The sequence below is a fragment of the Podarcis tiliguerta genome (assembly GCF_965153285.1).
Source record: "Podarcis tiliguerta genome assembly, chromosome: 1".
NCBI lineage: Eukaryota > Metazoa > Chordata > Lepidosauria > Squamata > Lacertidae > Podarcis > Podarcis tiliguerta.
In genome coordinates, this window is record NC_139534.1 from 118,086,234 (window position 1) to 118,102,789 (window position 16,556).

The 16,556-nt window shown below is 44.9% G+C and overlaps 1 protein-coding gene across 20 annotated transcripts in view; it reads left to right on the forward strand.

The window, feature by feature from the left end:
* Positions 1–16,556, forward strand: part of EVL (Enah/Vasp-like) — a 150,838-nt gene that overhangs the window by 38,591 nt on the left and 95,691 nt on the right. Inside the window, exon 1 of one of the 20 annotated variants that reach the window (XM_083435679.1) lies at positions 11,371–11,423. The exons of the other annotated variants lie outside the window; for them this stretch is intronic. Within the exon in view, the coding sequence (XP_083291805.1) occupies positions 11,386–11,423 (38 nt within the window). The 5' untranslated portion in view covers positions 11,371–11,385. Of the gene's footprint in view, positions 1–11,370; positions 11,424–16,556 lie in introns of those variants that run through there. 20 annotated transcript variants of the gene reach the window in all.

The window sequence follows — 16,556 nt, forward strand, 5'->3', positions numbered from 1 at the left end:
TCATTCTAATGTGGCATTGGTATAGTGCCTGGAAGGAGATTCTGGGTCAACTGTTTCATCATGGGAATATCAGAATCCAAGCTGATGCGAAAAAAGAAAGAAAAGAAAAGCCCAAACCCAAATTAAAACAAATAAAACAAACTCCAGGTCAACCAAGAAAGATTGCTTTTGTCTGTTGCTCAGTTCTGAATTGGCAGAAGACGGGGACTGGGTCTGAGCAAGGTTGTCTAGGTAAAAGATAAAACATCTATGTGCTACTCTGTAGTTCTTGGCTGATGCCAATAAAGAGTTGTTCACAGCAGACTCCCTCTGGTGGCATGTTGGCCATGGACAGCAGTTATTTTTATTCATGTCAAAATTTCATCTGCTTTTCACCATCTAGGTCTCATAGTGTCTTACAGTAATTTTAAAGAATGTAAAATCATAAATTGCAAAAATAAAATAAAATCAACTCCAGAAATTTAAACAAAAAACATGGAGACCTGAAGGGCTTAGCTCAGTTGGCAGAGCACGAGACTCTTAATCCCTGGGTCATCGGACTTGACTGAGACAGCCTTGTAGTGGCAGGGAGTTCCGCAGCATTTCCATGACACCTGCATTGCTGCAATGGTGCGCAGGATCCTGACAAATTCTGCAGCCGGTCACAGCACATTCAGTACACATATAAACTAGGGATGGTGCAATAAATCAGCTGGAGCAGCTCGCAGGTGCGGGAATGTGACACAGCTCTCTCTACAATACTGAGCTAGGGTGTTGTTTTTTAATGTTTTGTCAACGCTGGTGCCCACTTCTGAGGGGGAAAAGTTTAACTGGACAGGCCCAGGATTCCCAGCCACATATACATGGGGGTCTTAAAGATGCACATGCCCCAACACATTTGTTACACGCACACTCTTACACAGTTCACTGTGGAAAAATACCAGTGTGACGCCCAGGTTACCCAACTTGGGAGGAGTGGGGCTTGAGGGTGCTATAAATCCAAGTCCTGGCTGATGTCCTGGTTTTCCATCCCTGCAGGATACTTCAGGGTGTGGTGGAGCAGGCATGCAAGTAGATTAATAGGACAGAGCAAGAGACATACCTTCTGTTTCCCATGCCCTGGGGTCCCTGTTCTTTCCAATTTTAATGTTTGCCGTGATCATGATTAGGCTAACAGGATATCGAAACCTTTCCAGCCCCCAGTAATTATCTAATGTAGTGGTAGCCAGTGTGGTGTCTTCCACATGTTGTTGGGCTGTCATTCTTATCAGCTTCAGTCTGAGGAAGCCCAAAGGTAATTGGGGTTGTGTGACACATCCTCCATGTACTCACCAAGTTTCAGGTGTGTCAGATGTTGGACCCTGTGCGCAGAGAAACACCATTTGTGGCCTTCCAGAACAGGGTTCCCCAAAACTTGGTTCTCCAGCTGTTTTGGGACTACAATTCCCATCAACCCTTACTGTACACAGACTGATTTCATATGGATCAAGGAGTTTTTAGACTCTTCCACTTCCCTAAAAGCTCTGCAAGAAGCATCTCTGCTTTCAATTTGCTCTTTTTTTAATGTGCAGTTCCCCACAAGCCAAGATGCAGCTGCCTTTCCGATTATATTCCGGAGATAGCTTTAGCTGGGATAAGCATGTGTAGAAATGGCTCTTTCATGCTTCAGATGTTGTTTGTAGGAATAATATACCAAATTAGTCGGTGACTCACAGCATCTCCAAACTGAACCTTGCACTCCAGAAAGCAGTCGCTCGCAGCCTTGCAGCAAGATGATCTTGCAGGGCGAATTGCTTAGGTTTCAAAAACCGTCCACTTAGTGAGTGATTTGCCCAGGGGTTTATTGGAGCCACAGTCATGTGACGACAAAAAAAATGACTAAAGGCAGTTATAGAAGTTTCTGGGAATTGCAGGTGGGCAGAATGCTTTTGCGCTCATGCCAAGCTTGCAGACTTCCTGCAGACATTAGGTTGGCCATTGTGTGAACAGGATGCTGGGCTAAATGGCCCATTGGCCTGATCCAGCAGGCTCATATTATGTCCTTATGGTTTCTTTGAAGAAAATTGCAATGATCTTGGCCATGGATTGGTGAACTTGACCATTGGAAGATCCAGGACAGGTATATTTAAAAAGTACTTCGTCACACAGTCCGTAGTTAAAACTGTGCAACTTGCTCGACAGGAGTGGAGGCAGTGATCGCCACAAAATTAGGAAGGCTTTCAAAGAGGATGAGACAAATTAATGGAGGATGCAGCTTATGATGGCTACTCCAACATTGACTGTTGGAGGCAGCAGAGCTTCTGAATGCCAGTTTCTGGAAACCGCAGGAGAGGAGAGCCCTCTTGCGCTCGGGTTTCCCCCCAGGAATCTGTGGGATGCTGGACTAGGTGGGTTATTGGTCGGATCCAGCAGGCTCTTCTTACATTCTTAATGCAAAATGGGGGCAATCATGAGCAATAAAAAACCACAATGGCGATAACTTTTGACCAGGATTCCGAACACATTAGATCCACGTATGCCAAAGTTGTTAGTTACTTATTAATGGATGAATGTGCTACCCCTTTATTACTTGCACTTTGAAGACAACATGGTGCATTTGGGTGGGTGTCAACCTGCTAAGGGACGCAGGTGGCGCTGTGGGTAAAACCTCAGCACCTAGGACTTGCTGATCGCATGGTTGGCAGTTCAAATCCCCGCGGCGGGGTGCGCTCCCGTCGTTTGGTCCCAGCGCCTCCCAACCTAGCAGTTCGAAAGCACCTCCAGGTGCAAGTAGATAAATAGGGACCGCTTACCAGCGAGAAGGTAAACAGCATTTCGTGTGCTGCACTGGCTCACCAGATGTAGCTTGTCACGCTGGCCACGTGACCTGTCTTCGGACAGCGCTGGCTCCCGGCCTATAGAGTGACATGAGCGCACAACCCTAGAGTCTGGCAAGACTGGCCCATACGGGCAGGGGTACCTTTACCTTTACCATCCTGCTAAGATCATGCCCTGCTTGCTTGGCACATCCAAGCTAGTGTCTGAACAGACCCTACACATATCTGTATATGTGCATGCTTGTCTAGATGCAGGATCTGTTCAGATTTATATCTGAACAGGAGCTGTGTAGGTAGGGGTGGGGCCATTGGGCATGATCCAGCCCATCCCATGCTCCAGTCTGTGGGTTGTATCCAAAGCAGTACCAGGTGGCTGTTCCATCAGTGTAAGGATTTCAACTTCTGCAGCGTACTATTCCCCCCCCCTCCTCTCATCTCATATGCTCCCTAAAGGGGTTCCCTTCTGGAGAAGACTTGGGGAGGAGGGAGGGAAGTCCTGTTACACAAGTGGAAATCCTTGCGAATACCACCCTGTATGCCATTTTGCCTGAAAACGCCCTTTGCTTCAAAGTTGGTGCTTCGTCCTGGGTTTAATTTCCTAGATGTGAGCGGAAATGTATAATTAAGAATACATTCCTGAAATGTTGTAGCTTGTAGAATGCTGACAGATTAATATTTCATAGCTGACTCCACTCATTTGGATCAGGGGAAGGGGGCCGGAGAGAAATCTGTTATCTGGGGTTGTGTTTTTTTGGCGGAGAGCGGGGTTGGTTTAACAGCTGCAGCAGCTGCGAAATTGTGAATCAAAGGGGAAGCAGAAGCATGAGACCAGTGGCCTGAGATAAGTGTGAATTACAGAAATGAAATTTGGATGCATTCTGAAACTCAGAAGCAACAAAGGGATATATATGTGTTCACGCATTCTGCATGACTGACTAGCTGCAGATTCTTTACAGCGGTGCTGTTAAGGCTCTGTTAAATGAATTTCACGCTGGGCTTAACCAAACCTGGCAAAAGAGATTTGCAGTTAGTTTGCCCTAGTGGTGCCACTCCCCCAAGTGAAATGATGAAATCTGACATTAAGCAATTTCAAGCAGTGTTGGGAATTACTGAGTCCTGGGCCATTTTGCCAATAGTAAACGGACCATTTATGTTTATCTGTTTGTATAACCTTTTTCTGCCTCCTCACCGTGCTCCAAATGCATATTGAGGACCAGCGAGGGCCAAGCTAGTTATAGAAATACAGTATTGTAGAGTTGGAAGGGACCCCGAGGGTCATCTAGTCCATCTAGTCCAACCCCCAACCAGTGTGGTGTAGTGGTTAATCTGGGGAACCGGGTTCGCGTCTCCGCTCCTCCACAAGCAGCTGCTGGGTGACCTTGGGCCAGTCACACTTCTTTGAAGTCTCTCAGCCCCACTTACCTCACAGAGTGTTTGTTGTGGGGGAGGAAGGGAAAGGAGAATGTTAGCCGCTTTGAGACTCCTTAAAGGGAATGAAAGGCGGGATATCAAATCCAAACTCCTCTTCTTCTTCTTCTTCCATTGCATTGCTTAGGGCTGCAATTCAGAGGTAGAGCGCATGCTTCGAGTACAGGTGGTCCCAGGTTCAATCACAGGAATCCCCCAGGTAATGTCCCTGGAAACTGCTGGCAGTCAGTATATAGACAGTAGTGAACTAGATGGATCAATGGTCTTACTTGGAACAAAGCAGCTGCCTATATTCCTAACAGACTGCACTATGGAGGACTCTTAATTGTGGCTGCTGTGGCTGCCTTCTCCTCTACATTACTTGCATCATGATGGACATTACCACAGTTTGATCTCTGTGAGTTGACTCCTTCTTTGTCCTTGTCACACATAGGTGGGTGCACAGTTCCTGTTTATTGGGCATTGGCAGAGCTTCCACGGGTGCTGGACACCTGGACATATTGTTTCATGCACCTCAGTCCCTGAGCAGTGAGAGACTTATGAGGTTTCAGCGATCACACCAGATTTAGTTTCCTTAGAATGAAGGTCAATGGAGACTTTGTTCACACTTCTGTATGAATTGATCATAAGATGGAAGGGCTCGCAGCATCAACACTCCAACACAGGCATAGGCAAACTCGGCCCTCCAGATGTTTTGGGACTACAACTCCCATCATCCCTGACCACTGGTCCTGTTAGCTAGGGATGGTGGGAGTTGTAGTCCCAAAACATCTGGAGGGCCGAGTTTGCCTTGCCTGCTCTAACAGATCTTGCTTCCCCATTAGGTTTTCAGGGGAAACACCCCTCCTCAAAGCTATGTGATTCGGCTCACAGAGGAAGTCAAGCCTCTCTATCCATCTTCTAGCCCAGTTATAAACTCACCTACAAAATTTGCCCCCCCCCGACCTATAGGATGACCTGGCATCCCACCAGGTGAGGAGTGGGGAAATGTCTACCCCTTCCTCGGGAGCTCCATCACTTAGTTGTTGCTATGGCAACATGGCCCTGCTGTTTTAGTTATGCGAAATGTGGTGCTTAGGCCATTAGCCTAACAAGGAAAGTGGTCTGAGCGCTTCAGTGGCTTCTTCTGCTAGATTGCAAGCTTCATGGATACAGAAACACAGAATTGCTGCGTAAAATTGGCCTCTCTTTACCTCTGAAAATGACAGTGCCTGTCAAACTGGATCCAGGACTGTGCAGAGGCTTCGCTTTAACTTTCTGGAGAAGGTTTGCCCTCCTACCCTTTTCAATTCTAGCATTTTCAGCCCCGGAACGAGAATTCAGCGCTGCGGCAAAGGTCATCTCCATCACCGCATTTCTCATTCTGTCCTTTAGCCAGACAGTGTTAAAACTAAACCCACAGAATGTCTGACAGTGCAGACAAATGGGAGAAAACAGGCTCGGCAGATTAAGATAAGATACATAATTTTGCATGTGCAATGTTCAAGATGCTCAAGTCTCAAAAGTGGGTATGATGATCTACAATACAAGTCTCTTTATTTCCCTTGCTCCTTCCCTGGTTGTTGGCTTGTGGTTCTGAAATATTTTAAGATAGTTCTGGTTGGAGTGGATGACCTTGGTCACTTCCACGCAACCTGTTAACTGAGTGTCACTTTCCTTATCGCAGAGTCCAGTTTTGGGTGGAAGAGCAGATTTGTTGCATAAGGGCACCAAATCAACCTGTAAGTGGTTTCCGGCACGTGACTGAATTCCACCTGAAAATGGTGACAGTCTGGAACCACCCCAAAACAGAGCTCTTTCCCAGCACAACCCATAGATCACCAGGATTGAACTTGTACTGTGGAAAGTGTGTACTGAGCTGACATTATTCTCACTGGAAGGAAACCTCATCATTGTGACAAAAAAAGCATATATGCATGTGTTTTCATTTGCAAAAAGTGAAGTTACAAGGAACCAGGCAGAGGGCCTTCTCAGCAGTGGCACCCTCCCTGCGGAACGCCCTCCCATCAGATGTCAAGGAGATAAAGAACTACACAACCTTCAGAAAACATCTGAAGGCAGCCCCATATTGGGAAGTTTTAAATGTTTGACGTTTTACTATGTTTTTATATGAGGAACCAGAGACCAAATTGCAAATATGCGCTGGACGACAGAGGACGAGATGGTTGGACAGTGTTCTCGAAGCTACCAGCATGAATTTGACCAAACTGCGGGAGGCAGTGGAAGACAGGAGTGCCTGGCGTGCTCTGGTCCATGGGGTCATGAAGAGTGGGATACGACTAAACGACTAAACAACAACAAGCCACCCAGAGTGGCTGGGGAAACCCAGCCAGATGGGCGGGGTATAAATAATACAATTGTTGTTGTTTCCTTTTTATATAATAGCTATACCCTGCTTAACAGCAATACTGGATCCCAAAACATTTTTTAATTAAATACATGGGTAAAATCATAACAAGGATATGTATAGACCCTGATGAATATATGCATTTCCGTAACATATTCTGGGATGAGAGAGTTTTTTGGGGGTGGAGGCGTGTTGGTGCAGAAATTTGTTTTCCTTTCTGTAGAAACATTAATAGTACCGCCTTGTGAAATTGTGTGTTAGCGGTGCTTTGCTAGCATTTGTGTCCCAGTGCAATGTTTGGCATCAGTTCCAATAGATGGTTTGCAAATTGTCTTAATCTTGGCTGCTTTTAAAGACTCTAAGCATGTTCAAAAAGTGCACAGTTATGGGACGGGTGGACACAAAAATGCGTAATGTCGCATTGGGTGACAGGCAATACATGCCCACGTGGTCTGCAAATCATTCCCCTGCAGCCATTGGTAGAAATAAGGCCTGATGTCTGGAATGTCATCGAGGATTCTGATATGCTAACCTTTCAGCCTTGCAGCTACAGTGTTAGCATGCAGTTCATATTCTGCGGCAGAAGTTAAAGGTTGATTTGCCTGGGATGAAATTCTCATATGAGACACAGAGAGGCTCTGTGGCCAAACTAGCAGATAGAATTATTGCTTTTCTTCAACTTATCATCCAGGCGGGAAGGGGAGCCTGACTCTCATTCTGACGGAAACGTCGGAATGGGAGGTTTAGCCCTTTTACTGCTGCACTGAGATTGGAATGGAGATCAGACCGCTCTTGTCAGGCTTTGGAGCGGCCAAGAATCAGATACAATGGTACCTCGGATTACAGACGCTTCAGGTTACAGACTCCGCTAACCCGGAAGTAGTACCTTGGGTTAAGAACTTTACTTCAGGATGAGAACAGAAATAGCATGGCGGTGATGCGGCGGCGGCAGCGGGAGGCCCCATTAGCTAAAGTGGTACCTCAGGTTAAGAACAGTTTCAGGTTAAGAACGGACCTCCAGAATGAATTAAGTTCTTTACCTGAGGTACCTGAGGTACAAGAAGAGCTCTTACCAAGTATTTTATTCAATATTCACAGCAAGATGCTTAGAAAAAGTGCCTCTATTTCAGTAACGGCATTGCTCCAAGTAAAGTCCCACCCCCTCTCTCCTACTTCATGCGATCCCTTCGTTGACTGATCTGTGCTTTCTGCCTCTTGAGCTTTCTGTTCTCCTACTCTCAATGCCCGCCGGGTCCTGGGAGGGGAGGGTCAGGAATGCTTTCTAAAGACACGAGTCTGTCAGCTGTCTCCCCCCTGGTGCTTCTTCTTCCTCCTGCCCCTCTCCCAATATTTCCCAGCTTCTCCCCTCTGCAGCCTCGGAACTGTGGCCTTCAGCAAACCACTGTTCTAAATCTATACTGTCCTCTTCTCAGGAAGGTTCAGGATGGGGGTGGAATCTCCACCATTCCTCCTCAGTCCAGTCCCTAACACACACACACAAGCACACATCACAGCTTGGTGGTGGTAAGGGAGCCCCCCACCATTGACACCAACAGGGACTTAACCCGCTTTCCAGACTCACTGTGGCACTCGAAAAGACAAGGCTCCCTTTTCCACCCGCTGCCATCAGAGCAAATGTAGGGCTCACGTACCCCAGTAATAAGGAAAGAAAAAAACAAGATGTGCATAGTACAGGCATGGGTAAATTTCTCCGTGAGTGAGATGCAGATTTGAGGAATCAAGGGAAGGGTGGTTAAGGAAGATACAGAACTGGGTATCTCGAAGGAAATGACGGGTAGTGGGAGCATAAAGGAATAAAGAAGCACAAGAAAAAAGAAGATTACAGGTAAACCTCACCATTCATTTAATGCACTTTGCTTCCCCCTTGAGAACTGTTGTTCACTAGAGGCAGTGGCGTAGCGTGGGGGGTGCAGGGGGGGCCGGCCGTACCGGGCGCAACATCTGGGGGTTAGGGTTAGGGGGCGCAAATTACTTGCCTTGCCCCGGGTGCTGACAACCCACGCTACGCCACTGACTAGAGGTGCTGTGAATTGTAGCTCTGTGAGGGGAGAACTACAGTTCCCAGGATTCTTGGGAATGTTCTTTAAATGCATGTTGTGGGTGTGCCCAGAATCTAAGCTGTTTGGCACTGACAGGAAACAGATAAGCCTGCGGGGGTGGCGGGTAGGCTTCCTCTTCCTGTAGAGCTGCAAAAAAAAAAAACCTTTAGAAAATCTGGAAACGGGCTGCATTCATATAATCAAGGAGAGAGCCCATGCGTCCTACTTGCCTGTGGCAGAGAAATCTGTTATGGAGCTTTCGTGCTTGCAAACAGTTTGGCTGTTAACCGCGCATGAAAAATGTTTTCGTGCAAACTGGCTCCGGCTCTCTTTGTGTCGCCATGAAGTGATTTATGCCAGGATAAAGTGGCTGTAAAACTCTACTTAATTAAAGTGCGAGCATTTAACAGTCACAACACAGTGGCAGAAACGACAAGGTCGAGGGAGAGTTGATCTTTGCGACCCAGAGTTGTCCTTTTGCCAGGCAGTTAGAATGAAGGTCCTTGAAATGTGCTTCTCTTTCCTGAAATGTGGTTCTGTCTGCCTTTTTAAGTCTCTTTAAATGTGTGTGTCCCATTCTTTCTCAAAAGCTTAAGGCAAGTCATACGCAGAAGCCTACATCATAAGGGAACACAGGAAGCTTTATAGCTAGTCAGACCTTGAGCCCATCTGGCTCAATATAGTTGACATTGGCCAGAGAGTCTTATCGGTATCCGCAGAGAAAATCTGCAGCTATGCCTTTATTGTGTTGCTGCTGCTACTAGTGCTCTATCTTAAGTTGCAAAACGCATTGATTAAAATTAGTAAATGCCTGTATCAAGTGGGAAATGGAATTAATATCGGGTGCAAGAAAGGCGGTAGTTTCGTAAAATGTGCATCTATAGAACAAGCCATCTGCCCGTTTTTTAAAAAAGAAATCAGGGTTTCCGTAAGTACGTTGAATATATAAAGGCCACAGCATGCAATGCCAGCGATGCTGTGATTGTTAGAAGCACTGACAGCCTCCCCTCCAGCTATTAACATTGTCTCCTTTCAACAACATAAATGTCAAAATGTCTGCTAGCCTAATTAGAGCAGTAGGTCAACCAGCGCTTTCTCTTGTGTAGCAACCTGGGCCGTTAGCTACATTAAAAAGGACCACCTTGGCTTAATCTTTATTTTCTCCATGCTTTGGTGTAGAAACTCAGCAGGATTATTTTCCCATATGACCTCATGGATTATTATTATTAATTTATTTTAAATGCATTTGCATTCATGTGTGTTTGCATGCAAAGTCACTAACAGTTTCACAGGGGACAAATCTGCAAAAAGACAGCGGCTTTTTGTTACAAAATATGTGCAAGAATGAAAGGGTTTATCCTACATGGAAGCAATTTGCTCCCACAAAGGAAAAGGCATATTTCAAAATAGAGGAATAAGCCAGTTTCCTCTTTTCCAGGCTAAACATACCCAGCTCCTTCAACCGTTCTTCATAAGGCTTGGTTTCCAGATCCTTGGTCATCTTGGTCGCCCTCTTCTGCACATGTTCCAACATGTCAATGTCCTTCTTAAATTGTGGTGCCCAGGGTTTAACAATACTTGAAACAATAATACTTAAAAATATTTAAAATACCGTATTTTTCTGTGTATAAGACAGTGCTTTTTGCTAGAAAAATTTAGGCAAAAATTGGATGTCGTCTTATACATGGATAGTGAATGCAGAGGGGGGACGTGCGATTAATGGCAGCAGCAAGCGGGAGATTGGCAGCGGCGATTGGGCGTGTGATTGGTGGCTGTGGCACGGCCTGCTGGCGATTGGCTGTGGCTGCGGCAATTGGGCAGGCGATTGGCGGCTGCAGCAAGGGGGCGGGTGGGCTGTTGGTGGTGGCAGGCGGGCAGACAGTTGGTGTTTGCGGCGAAGTGTGTGATCGCCAGTGGTGGGCAGGCGGGTGAGCGATTGGCGGAAGTGACCTCCCCCAACCCCCCCAAAAGCTAAACAATGTAATTTCTTAATTTTGGGTTTAAAACAATAGGGGTCGTCTTATACATGGGGGCGGCTTATACATGAAAAAATACAGTAAGTACAAATACCAAAAGCCTTTTGGAATGAAGGATGTTATGATTTAGTATGTTTACTTTATAGACTAAACCAGTTTCCCTGGTGAAGTGTGGAATTAGGTATGTCTTTAAAAACAAACCAAACTCCCTGCAATGTATTGAAGGCAAGTAATATTTCCATCGTTCTTTTTCGATGCTTATATGTCAGATGCACTATGACTTTTTCTAATAAGACCTGGAGACAGAAACTGAAGTAACAGCCTTCTGATTCCTCAGTAGTTCCTTTGCCTTGCTTGGGAGAGTCGTAATGTTTTGGTGCTTGAGTGATGTCTGAGAGTCTTCCCTAGCTAGACGACAATTAGAAGTTCACTCTTTGCTGTGCAGTGGCGCTGAAATGGGCTAAAATGCACTTAACTGTGGTGCGAGGCAAGCTGGTTTTGTTTGCACGCTTCTCCGCTGTCCCACAAGAGTGTTCCGAAATGGAGTCATTTTCTGGGGAGGATGGGTTAAGTAAATAACGACCGTTGTCCGGGTGTAAGAAAACAGTGAACCCTAACCCACAATGGGCTGACATGGGCAAGTAAGGGAAAGAGGGAAACATTAAAGGTGGAAGACAAAAAGACCTGCAGCAAAAAGATAAATAAAAACGCTGACGCGTGGTAGGAAAGCCCCCCTTTTTCCATCTCCAATGCTCCATAACCCAATTCTGCTGCCTGTCATGGGACTGCAAACTGGATTTGGAAAAGGATCTTGGAGGTCAGTGTTTCATCTATTAAGCCATTAACTGCCCAAAACTGTGTATGCAGCACATGACTGGCAGGAGGTAGGGGTGTGGGCTTTATTTGATTTTTTTATACTGTTTGTACTGCAGGGAGATGGTTTTGCTCAGACCAAAAGAGCAGGAGAACATCTCTCAGATGATAACAAACCAATTATATTTGACACGTTCAGTGCATGAGGTTGAACGGCACATTAATTAAGGCTTCAGTTTGGGTTGAATTTCCAGGGGCTGGGATGTTCCTCAGCTAATCGAATTCCCTTTTAGGTAAGATGGCAATGACTATGGTGATTTAATGCCCATGTGATTTCAGTCAATCTTCCTGAGGCCTGCTTTTGAGCAAGCAGGATAATCAAAGTTTGCCATTGGATGGTGCATTGCGTCTGATTGGGTGTCAGAAATGTCATCAGCTGAACTCAGAAAGCTGCTAACCCCCCCCCCCCCCCCGCTAGCAGATGGGATGTTTTTAAGCATTATCTTCAAAAGCTGAAATGCGGGCTGTAAGCTTTACTGATGGGGAGCAGGAAGTCTGTATCAACACCTGATTGTCTTTGGAGTTTTCTTTCATCACAGCAGATGAATGCTTTCTAGTTTAGTTTCTGAAGGGAAGGTAGAACTCTGAATTGAAGCAATGGGGAGGCAGTGGGAGGGGATGTTGTTGTTTAGTTGTTTAGTCGTGTCCGACTCTTCGTGACCCCATGGACAAGAGCACACCAGGCACTCCTGTCTTCCACTGCCTCCCGCAGTTTGGTCAAACTCATGACGGTAGCTTTGAGAACACTGCCAACCATCTCATCCTCTGTTGTCCCCTTCTCCTTGTGCCCTCCATCTTTCCCAACATCAGGGTCTTTTCCAGGGAGTCTTCTCTTCTCATGGGGTGGCCAAAGTATTGAAGCCTCAGCCTCAGGATCTGTCCTTCCAGTGAGCACTCAGGGCTGATTTCCTTCAGAATGGATAGGTTTGATCTTCTTGCAGTCCATGGGACTCTCAAGAGTCTCCTCCAGCACCATAATTCAAAAGCATCAATTCTTCGGCGATCAGCCTTCTTTATGGCTCCAGCTCTCACTTCCATACATCACTACTGGGAAAACCATGGCTTTAACTATACGGACCTTTGTTGGCAAGGTGGAAGGGGATGGTCAGCAATAATTCCCCAGCTCCACCTTGCCTTTGAAATGGAAGCTCACCTGAGTCCCCTTTTTTGAATCTAGCTTTTTAGTTGCCCCTAGAAAAGGAAGCAGGAGGGTGCTGGCAGGCCGGTCAAAAGTTCATGTTGAGAACTCTGCGCCTGGTCAAATCCCCACTCAGGCACGAAGCTCACTGGGTGACCTTGGGCCGGTCACCATCTCTCAGCCTAGCCTAACAGTAAGAGCTGTTCGACAGTGGAATTTGCTGTCAAGGAGTGTGGTGGAGTCTCCTTCTTTGGAGGTCTTTAAGCAGAGGCTTGACAACCATATGTCAGGAGTGCTCTGATGGTGTTCCTGCTTGGCAGGGGGTTGGACTCGATGGCCCTTGTGGTCTCTTCCAACTCTATGATTCTATGACCTCACAGAGTTGTTGTGAGGATGAAATGGGGAAGAGAAGAACCATGGACACCATCTTGAGATCATTGGAAGATGAAGGTGGCATATCAAAGAATCATTGGAACAGACCCCAAGCTTAAAGTAGTCCTTGAGATCCTACTTCATCCTGACTTTTTCATAAAGGTTAATGTACTTCAGGAGCTGTGAAAAGATTTATCTCATGGACCACTTTTTTGTATTTTAGTTTCAGTACCGGGATAACAAGAGTGAACTTCAGCTCTCTCAGAACTGCATGCTATTTCATATTGAGCTCTCAGGAACTATGGATGGGAGCAAAATAAAATAAAATAGAAGTCAAGCGTTTTAAAGTATTATTGACTTTAGTGGAAGAGTTAAGTGAAGTCAGTGGTACTTAAAAGTACTTAAATCCTGAGTGGACCGTGCCTCTCCATTTGTGTAAAGGCATCAAGTGTTTATAGAAAAACTAAGCGCTGTAGAGATGACCAATTAAAAATAAAAGTAGTGTTGTACCAAGGCATGTTAGCAAACATTATAAGCCTTATTTTCCAACATCTTATTTGCCTGTAATTCTAAACTATATCCGGACTCTTTTGCTCAGGTCTCTGCTTGCCAGCTATAGCCAACAAAAATCCTATCATTATGTGTCTACAGAGTGTTTACAAGATGTTCTGGAGGAAGCATTTGGGTTGGTATTCAAAGCACAACTTCAGGACTTATCTAAGTATAATGTGGGACACCTATTTGCCAAAGTATCAGGTGACTTCGCAACAGTCAGCTGACCTGCAGAAGCGTAACAGACAGCTTTGGGTCTAGCCCAAGATATAGATGGGCCCAAACCAAGGTGTTCTAACCAAACCACTGGGCTTAAACCTCCAACTGGAGCCAACTGCTTTCAAGGAAGGCCATCTCAGCAGAAAGTTTTGTACAACTTAAGGATAATTCTCCACTTCAAACTAGTAGCATGAACAACAATCCATACGTTTCTGGTTCAAGATCAGCTGTCCTCTCTCCACCCCTGTGATTGAAAGAGCTGATAGCAAGTCTGATTTTATATTACGCGTCAACAGTGTTATTATAACACTTTTAACTCAGTGGGTGCCTGAAAATGCTCTCTCAATAAATAGTGGTATGTATAATGAGCCCAGACCCCACGCTGAGCAGCAATGAAACAATTTATAGGCCATATGGAGAGCAGTAATCTGCCACTTTCACACACATAATGAAGTCTCTCGAAGCAGAGTCAACTCACTGCACATCCACAGATTAGCCAACGCATAGCAAATGCCAAGTCACAGTTGCGGCACTATGTGGAAATGCATTTGAACTCTTCCAAAATGGCTAAAATATTTCGTTTAAAAGCATGAAAGGACTGGGGGGGTGCTTGAGATATTGTACAACATATATAAAATAAACATTTCCATACGGCCCGTCTCAAGTCCAAGAACAAGACAGGTTTGAGACAGGAGCGGTGCAAGAAATGAGCCAGACTGATTTTACAGTGAGAGAGAGAGCAGTCAGACTGGCCTCTGTGGAAGATAAAAAGGCCTGAGATGAGGGCAGTCCTTTTTCGTCTGTTTATCCCTGTGTTCACCATTTTTGGGGAAGTGGGTGGAGATGGATCAAGCCAGGGTGTTGGCAGCATAGCTAGATCAAAAAGGGGGAAGTTTGGGCAGGATTTTGATAGGAAAAATTACAACACACAGTTAACTCATCAGGCAGGCAGTGGACCCTTCAGACTGGTGATTTTTTTTGCAGGCAACACGTCGTGGCACAATAATAGTGCATCAAAGCTGAATTTATACTGAACTGTGTGCTTTATGAGTTGTCCATAGGGAAGCTCTTGTATTATAGCACAACAAAAGCAGAACAACACTGCCGCCACCCCAAAAAAACTTTAGTAGACTAAGAAGTTACAAGATTTCAGCAGGAAGTTTGTGGGAAATGCATTGTTGTTGGAAAGAAAGCAGTATGCCCACCTCAAAAGGTTTGTAGGTAAAAATAGTATTGAAAAAAGGATCTACTATATCTGCCCTGGTACTACGATGAGATCATCAGCTGGTAATGATCAGAATTCTTGAAGAACGTTCTAACTGACAGGCAGGGTGGCCTCATAAACACTGACACAAAAGATAAAGAGATTTGCGTACAACCCACATATGTAAACATGCAAATTTAGAAACAATTACTATAATTCCTGTACAAATACAAAACGTCTCATCATATAGGGGAAGACTGAAACTAGGTGACCTGTCCAGGTGCTAAGTGTTAATGGGCAACATCCAGACTATCATTATTTTGTGGGAGGGATCCAGGAGCATACCAGAACTTTATGTGTGAGCAGCTGAAGTAGATTAAAGTGCTCTGTTTCCAGGGTGCAACAAATCCACTTACAAAAGCCAGATGTTTTGTTGTTAGGATAGTGCTGGAGAAATGCAACACCAAAGAGAGAGGTGGTTTTGTTCTCCCTGATCTACAATTATATTTCGAAGCATCATGTTTATGCTGGTTGAAAGATTGGATTTTACTAAAGAACAGCCAGACCTCTTAGAGCTCTCTAAGATGTCTGACCCTGGGATGATTAAACTGGATTGCTGTAGTGGTTACTGTGAGGTAAGGAATCTGGAACAGATATCCTATAGGAAAAGGTTAACCTCTTTTTTATATTACTAGTACCCCCAAAAGTTAAAGTCATGCCTCTATTTCTGCTTTAAAAAAAAACACGTTTTTTCCAAAAACGTGCTATATAAAAAGATGAAGAAATTTATCTTCCTGGTTATTTGAAAAAAAACCTGACATGTATTTAAAGGGAAAATAATATCATAAGTGCAGAACTACCATAAAAACCATAAAGTACAATTTAAGCACTAAATTTAGAATAGCTAGAGACTGTTGCCACTTACCCCTAGGGAAGTCATCTGACTCTGTCTAACTGCAGGGCCGACCCAGCTGTGAAAACTGAAACTTTTGATATTTTTTCTCTTTTGATGTCAACTGCTTATTGCATTGTTAATAAACTTATTGCAGTGGACAAAAAAGTACCTCAGAGCCTAGCTTAAATACCAAGGAAGTTTTGATTTGGGAGTGGTGTGCCTCATTTAAAGTCAATTGGGAGAAAATGCAAATGGCTGACTCTGGCAAGTTTTAACAAATTTATCGTGAGACAGTTTTCATGCCCCATCCTTAATGTTGGTATGCAACTGTTTGCAGTTTTATTCAGCTTGTTCTCATGCTGGATCCAAGGGCTCCAGTAATCTGTATACATGCTGTCGTGATTGTTTAAAGAAAAGGTTAAAAGAGCAAAACCTAAATAGCATACATTAATTAAAACAAACATTTTAAAGACAGGAGCTAATGTAAACCAGCCAACTATTTTCCACCCAAGCTGCAGTTGGTGCTTGTCAAACTCAGCCTTGGTTTGCAAACGCCAAGGACCGTTCTCTGAATAGTCATCTTTTGTGTACATATTTCTTGCAGAACGGTCTAATGATGTCGTTGTCAGCTCATTGCTGCAGTTTTTTCTGTGCTGCCTTCCTGTGGGTTTCTTTTGGGGAAGGGAACCTGATTTGT